General features: G+C 30.0%; 2 protein-coding genes across 2 annotated transcripts; both read right to left on the bottom strand.

The window, feature by feature from the left end:
- Positions 1-330: 330 nt before the first annotated feature.
- Positions 331-1,632, bottom strand: OCT59_001064 (uncharacterized protein; the record flags this gene model as incomplete). Its single annotated transcript, XM_066139287.1, has 10 exons — positions 331-373; positions 450-488; positions 621-626; positions 707-755; positions 839-886; positions 969-1,016; positions 1,095-1,142; positions 1,225-1,262; positions 1,348-1,394; positions 1,615-1,632. 10 exons carry the CDS (start codon positions 1,630-1,632, stop codon positions 331-333), a joined length of 384 nt encoding a protein of 127 aa, XP_065988704.1.
- Positions 1,633-2,438: 806 nt separating this feature from the next.
- OCT59_001063 (uncharacterized protein) lies at positions 2,439-2,909 on the bottom strand (the record flags this gene model as incomplete). Its single annotated transcript, XM_025332474.2, has 1 exon — positions 2,439-2,909. One exon carries the CDS (start codon positions 2,907-2,909, stop codon positions 2,439-2,441), a length of 471 nt encoding a protein of 156 aa, XP_025171419.2.
- Between the last annotated feature and the right edge of the window lie 5,110 nt (positions 2,910-8,019).

The following is an 8,019-nucleotide window of genomic DNA, read 5'->3' as shown; positions in this document are numbered from 1 at the left end:
TAAAAAAAAATCAAAAGAACGGTTAGTAACCGTTCCATAACATTAAAAAAAAAAGATTCGTAAGTATATTACTTACGAATCTTTATCTTTGGGTTTTCGTTCGTCGGAAGCCCACCGCACCTAAAAAATAAAGAAAAAAACGGTTATTAGTAACCGTTCGTAATAAAGAAAAAACAAAAAAAAAAAATTATAAAGTAAAGATTCGTACTTACGAATCTTTATCTTTGGATTTTCGTTTTTCGGAAGCCCACCCGATCCTATAAAAAAAAAGAAAGAATGGTTAGTAAACCATTCGTAATAATAATAAATAAATAAATAAATTAAAGATTCTTACGAATCTTTGAGTTTTCGTTCTTCGGAAGCCCACCCAATCCTAAAAAAAAAAGAAAGAATGGTTAGTAAACCATTCGTAATAATAATAAATAAATAAATAAATTAAAGATTCTTACGAATCTTTGGGTTTTCGTTTTTCAGAAGCCCACCCGATCCTAAAAAAAAAGAAAAGAACGGTTATTAGTAAACCGTTCATATATTAAAAAAAAAAACAAAAAAAATTAAACCAAAATTCGTACTTACGTACGAATCTTGGTTTCTTGGTTTTCCGTTCTTCGGAAGCTCACCAGATCCTAAAAAATAGAAAAGAACGGTTATTAGTAACCGTTCGTAATATTTTTTTAAAAAAATAAAAAAAATCCAAGATTCTTACGAATCTTTGGAATTTTCCCGTTCTTCGGAACACGGAAGCCCACCCGAACCTATAAAAAATAAAAGAACGGTTATTAGTAACCATTCGTAACATTTTTTTTTAAAAAAATAAAAAAAAATCCAAGATTCTTACGAATCTTGGAATTTTCCCATTCTTCGGAACACGGAAGCACACCCGAACCTATAAAAAATAAAAGAACGGTTATTAGTAACTGTTCGTAACATTTTTTTTTAAAAAATAAAAAAAAATCCAAGATTCTTACGAATCTTGGAATTTTCCCGTTCTTCGGAACACGGAAGCACACCCGAACCTATAAAAAATAAAAGAACGGTTATTAGTAACCGTTCGTAACATTTTTTTAAAAAATAAAAAAATCCAAGATTCTTACGAATCTTGGAATTTTCCCATTCTTCGGAACACGGAAGCACACCTGAACCTATAAAAAATAAAAGAACGGTTATTAGTAACCGTTCGTAACATTTTTTTTTAAAAAAATAAAAAAAATCCAAGATTCTTACGAATCTTGGAATTTTCCCGTTCTTTGGAACATCCGATCCTAAAAAAAAGTAAAGAACGGTTATTAATAACCGTTCATAATATTAAAAATAAACAAAAAAAAAATAACCAAGTTTCGAACTTACGAAACTTGGTTTTTCCATACTTCGGAAGCCCACCCGAACGGCCGAACCTAAAAAAAATAAAAAAGAACAGTTAGTATTAACCGTTCATATTAAAAATATAAAAAAAAACTCCAAAGAATTCGTACTTATGAATCTTTGGGGTTTCTATACTTCGAGCCCACCCGAATGGCCGAACCTAAAAAAAAGTAAAAAAAGAACGGTTAGTAACCGTTCATATTAAATTAAATTAAAAAAATAAAAAATAAATAAACCAAGTTTCATACTTACGAAACTTGGTTTTTCCATACTTCGGAAGCCTACCCAAACGGCCGAACCTAAAAAAAAAAGTAAAAAAAGAACGGTTAGTAACCGTTCATATTAAAAAAATAAAATAAACTCCAAAGAATTCGTACTTACGAATCTTTGGAGTTTCTGTACTTTGGAAGCCCACCCGAAAGCCGAACCTATAAAAAAAAGTGAAAAAAGTGAAAGGGGGAAGGGGAAGGAAGGAAAAGAGAAGGAAGGGAAAGGGGAAGAAGGGGAAACGGGGAAGGGAAGGGGAACGAAGGAAAGGAAAGGGGAGGGGAAGAAAAAAATTATTAAAAGTTTAAAAAAGGATGTATAAGATGATCCTTTTTTAAACTTTTAATACGCGTAACACGTAACGCGTAACGTTTGATTAACAAAATTAATAAATCGACCATAAATCATATATGTCAAAATTTGGCCGATTTTTAATAATTTACGAAATTTGGCCGAAATGTGTGACAGATCAGCCGATTTGTCACATGACTGAAAGTTTTGATTTCGACCAGTGTATTATCATATAATTAAATTAATTTACTTACCTATTAAAATTGAAGAACGTTCCAGGAAAAATAAGTTTTGCGTTAGATGCTTGGACCTCTCCTAATATTCTTGGATTTCTCGGCATAACATGCCATTATATTGATGCTAACTGGAAACTTAGAGATATTCTTCTTGATTTTGTTTATTTAAAGGGTTCTCATTCAGGCAAAAATCTGGCAAATGCATTTTTAAAATGCCTTGAAGAGAAAAAAATATTCACAATAGACTAAATTCGTACAGGATCGTAGGACTACAGGAGCCGCTTATGCAAGAAGTTCTGTTAAGGTTTTCTCAGCCTCGTTTTTAGTAATAGCTCGCTTTGGGGGACCAGTTGATGAGTCCTTAGTCGCATTATAATACAATTCGAAGAGGGCCTCAAGCTTATCTAGGAGAGCTTGTTTATTCTTGTATGATTCGCGGATTTTTGCTATCTTAGCAGTATATGCCGCATTATCTGGGAAGAGTTTTCTGGCCACAAACTTCACATATGATACAGGAGAATTTGCCGTTTGGATTCGCTTGATATACTTCACGTGATCCTGGACGAGGTAACTGGTTTTGCTAAACCCAGATACTAATGCGACTACTATAGTGTTTTTCAATGCGCGGATAATTTTGAGGACAGTTTCGTTTGAGACAACATTAGGCTGAATGCGCGATGCCTCGTAAATAACCTCCTCACTAGTGCTGTCAGTGCTGTTAACAATGCTTGCGAATTCGGTATATGTCGACATGATTTTTTGTACTTTGTAATAAATATGAATCTTCAGTTACCTGTTCATTCGAATGAGAAAAAATAAATATAAACCTCGGGGTTTACACTTGGGATACTGCAAGGTAGTAGAAGCGTTGCTCGGCCTTTTGTATCAATGGAGAGCCTGATCTATACAACCAGGGGATAGCGACTTTCTGGATAATCCTAGCCGCTTTATTGTTCCTTCTTTCTATATATCTCCTAAAGGCTTTCTGGATCATTTCAGCATGATGAGTATAATAGTCGAAATTAAAATACTTTGGGCAACTATATAAATGTAGTCGTACCGCTTGATCCATGGAAGCATCGGCTTCCCATCCGCGATCAATAAAAGATTTACAGTAGGTACAGTACCACCTATTTGGTAGTCGTGATACTATTCTCCTAATGTGCACAATATAAGCATATACATCTTGACGAGACCTTGGATAAGGTGGCCGCTTATGAAAACCTATTCTACTACAAGTCTTATAATATTGCACAGCATTCTGAATGCGCCTAGCCCACGTTGTGACACGCCGCCCATAGGATATTAAAATAAAATATCATATGTTGCCACCGACGTGTTGAGTTCGAATATATTATATGCTTGGTTTAAAATAAAAATTAGTTACAAAAAGTACATAAGCATTATTTTCTTACCAAAATTTTAAATTGCGATAGTTTCCCCAAAATTATAAATCATTATTAGGTCATTAAAAATGACACCTCTTTTTCATCATAAGAAAAAGGTTAAAAGAATGTGTTAGTTTATTTTTTTTTAAGGGCAAATTAAATTTTTTTTTTTATTTTCCAAAAATTTTTAACTGCCGAATTCCCTATCGAAATCCACTTGTATTTATACATTTTAAGAAAATCATTTCTACTATCTACTACTCTTTCTCTATCAAAATTCCATCGGCTAAATATTTATCTGTCACTTACTGCGCCATGTGACTTGTCACGTGACTTTTGTATTCCCAACTATTTCTTCTTGTGTAACCATATCATGTGACCTACTGCGCCACAGGATTTACTGCGTCATTTATTTATTATATTTTTAGTTATTACATTTATCCTCCTCTTGAAAAATTTATGTCCCATAAATTAAGAATCGAATTCAGGTCTCAAACATATTATATTACTATATATGGTTCAAATATTTCTCTATCAAAATATTCCTTTAATAATTCTCCATTTACTGGTCTTCTTAAAATTCTTCCATTTAATTCTTTAATTTTGTACGATCCATTTATTATTACTTCATGTATATAATACGGTCCTTTTCATTTTTCTTCTAGTTTTCCTGTATGTGTTTTATATTTCGCCACGTCAAAGTATAATACTTTATCTCCTATTTGAAAGTTTTGTTTTCGTTTTCCAATTTTGTCATGATATTTCTTTTGTTGTTCTTGTGCTTTTCCAATATTCTTCTTTGCTTCATATCTTTTTATTGGTAATTCTTCTATTATATGTTCTATTCTTTTAATCATTGTAATTCCTTTAACTTCTTCATCATTCGGTAATATTACTCTTCTTCCATAAGTCAAATAAAATGGTGTCATTTTACTTGATTTTTGTATTTTACTTCTATATGCAAACAATATTGGTGCTATTCTTTGATCCCAATTTTTATCTTCATATCCTCTATTTCTATATATCGTTAATTTTTCTTTTACTAATTTCGCCAATGATTCTATTAATGTTTTATTAAATCGTTCTACTAATCCATTTGTTTTAGGGTGATAAGGAGTCGAGAATTTATGTTGAACATTAAATTTTTCTGTAAGATTTTTAGTTAATTGATTATTAAATTCTGATCCATTATCGGTAAGTATTTTCTTTGGACATCCATGTCGACAAATTATTTCTTCATAAATAAATTTTGATATTTCTTTTGCATTTGCTTCTTTTATTGCTTTTGCTTCTGGCCATTTCGTAAAGAAATCTATTGCTACTACTATATATTTATTTCCTTCTTCTGTTCTTGGTAATGGTCCTATTACATCTATTCCAATCATATGAAAAGGTTCTTTTACTTCTATTGGATGTAATTCATGTAACCCTTGTGGATTATTTCTTCTTTGACAATTATCACAACTTTTTACATATTTTTCTATATCTCGTTTCATATTCTTCCACCAATATTTTTCTTTTACTTTTTCATATGTAGCTTGGATCCCAAAATGTGCTGATAATTTATGATCATGCATCATATACATTGAGGTCCCCCAATTCCCTCTGTCATCAATTTACAGAGTTGCCACATCGAACGGGCATTCTCATGGTCGAACGAACGAATGAACGAACGAACGAACAATTGAACAAACGAACAAATTATCAACAACATAATTAACAATAACATAATCAACGAACAACATATAACAACAATATACAACAACATTCTTGGTTCACAACATAAATAGCGTTAGTAATATAAAACGTCGAACGATATAAAATTTAACTTCTCTAAATTTTCCCCAAATTATATCCACTTTTACCTTTAATTTCAAACTTCAATAGCTCTCGCTACGAATTATTACTTTCCAAAAGTGTATATTTAATTCATCTTAAAATTTCCATTTATTCAATTAAAATTAATTAAGCAAATATTAATTAAAGTTTAGGGCGAACCTATTACCTTTAATTAACATTAAACTTTACTAACAAATAATTAAAAAAATAAAACTTATATTTTTATTGAGTTCTGTGGATGAGAACTGTGAAATTATTTTGAATTCCGTTCTCTTTTTATACAAATTTTATGCTACTTTCTATTCTATCTATATACTATCTTTTATGTTCTTTTTACATATTATCTTTGAACTATCTTTCTAATATACTATCTATATTTTAAATACACTATCTTTTAATATGCTATCTTTTATATATATTATCTTTTATAACATCTTTGTATTATCTTTTTATATTATCTTTTATATTATTTTATGTTCTTTAATCTTTCCGACATTATTTTATATGTTCTTTCAATCCGCTTCATGTGTTTTGCTTATAATCTATCTTTTGTGGCTTATAATTATTCTTTCTAATCGTTCTTATTGTTAAAGATTGCTAAGCCGCAATTGATCGACTCTATTTATCCTATTGGTTCTTTGTCAATCATTTGATAAATATTACATCATGTAGATCATTACTCTTCCTAAATGTTTATCCTTTTCGGCTAATTATTTATCCATCTACGCCAATTCATAATCAATTTGTTCGTTCTTAATATTTGGCAATTACATTTGGTGATTGGATTTTATCATCTTTTCATGCTTGATATTCGACCGTTTACAACATTATTCCTTCTAATTCAAATCTTCTTATTACTCTAAATTTATTTTCATCTTTAATTTTATATAAAACTCCATTTTCTTGTACATATTTTTCTTCTTTTTCTATATTCTTTACAATTTTATCATATTCTTTTTCATCCATTTGTTAATAAATTTTCTATTTCGTTTTCAAATGGTAAAATAAATTTTATTTCTTTATCTTCAAATAATATGCAATGATAATTTATATTTGTATGAATTATAAATATATATATTTCTAATCCTATTCTTTCAACCATTTTTTTTTTTTTTTTTTTTATTTATCTCGTTATTCATTACTATTTATTATTTTCTAAACTTTTATCTTTCTCATATTAACCTTGACATCGCATCAGCATTCTTATTTTCTTTTCCTGGTCTATGTATTATCTCAAAATCATATTGTTGTAATTCCATCATCCATCTTCCTCTTCTTCCTTTAGGAACTTTTGATGTACTTATAAATCCTTTTAATGCTGCATGGTCTGTTATTACTTTAAATTTTCTTCCAAATAAATATTTATGAAAATATTCTATTCCCCAAAATACTGCTAAACATTCTAATTCTGTTATCGGATACCTCTTTTCTGCATTTACTAAACTTCTACTTGCATAACTAATAACTATTTCTCTATTATTTTCATCTAATTGTTCTAATATAGCTCCTAATCCTTCTCCTGATGCATCTGTTATTAATATAAATTCTTTTTCAAAATTTGGATGTTGTAATATCGGATAATTTATTAATTTTTCTTTTAATTCTTCTAATGCTTTTTGTTGTTTATCTGTCCATACAAAAGGAACATTCTTTCTCGTTAATTCCATTATTGGTTTTACTATTTTTGAATATCCTTTCACAAATTTTCTATAGTATGAACATAATCCATTTATTTCTCTTATTTGTTTGATATTCTTTGGCAGTTTTAAATTTTTAATCTTCTCTATTTTCTTCACAGGTCGAAAAGTGAAAAATCAGGCATCAATCAGTCACCAATCGGTCACCAATCAGGTACCTGATTGGTGACCGATTGGTGACTGATTGGCATTTTCGCCAAATACCGTCACCAATCAGGCAGTTTGCTAACTTTTGATCCAGTGATCAGAAAAGAATGAAATATAGCTCATTGGAATCGTCTCAACAAGACGAATCTAATGGTAGTAAAATCGCATCTCTAGGATTAATAGTTAATAAAATATTAAATAAAATATAAATAATACATTTTATTTTTATATTTTACTTAATTTCTCATCAAGTATTAATCTTAGAAATGCGATTTTACTACCATTAGATTCGTCTTGTTGAGACGATTCCAATGAGCTATATTTCATCCTTTTCTGATCACTGGATCAAAAGTTAGCAAACTGCCTGATTGGTGACGGTATTTGGTAGAGCTCCGAACAGGTCAGCCAAATTCAGGTAACCTGACCTGACCTGACCTGAAATTCAGGTCAGGTATGAGATTTTTGAAAAAAATTCAGGTCAGGTATGAAGATTGACCTGACCTGATTGACCTGTTGACCTGAAACTACTATTGATACTACTATATAATAAAAGTGAGTTGCAGTATTGCGATTCACTTTTTATATTGATTTTATATAATAAAAGTGAGTTGCGGTATTGCGATTCACTTTTTTATATTGATTTTATATAATAAAAGTGAGTTGCGATATTGCGATTCACTTTTTATATTGATTTTATATAATAAAAGTGAGTTGCGATATTGCGATTCACTTTTTTATATTGATTTTATATAATAAAAGTGAGTTGCGATATTGCGATTCACTTTTTTATAT

Source organism: Rhizophagus irregularis, chromosome 1, assembly GCF_026210795.1.
Source record: "Rhizophagus irregularis chromosome 1, complete sequence".
NCBI lineage: Eukaryota > Fungi > Glomeromycota > Glomeromycetes > Glomerales > Glomeraceae > Rhizophagus > Rhizophagus irregularis.
This window is presented reverse-complemented; position numbering and strand designations above follow the sequence as displayed.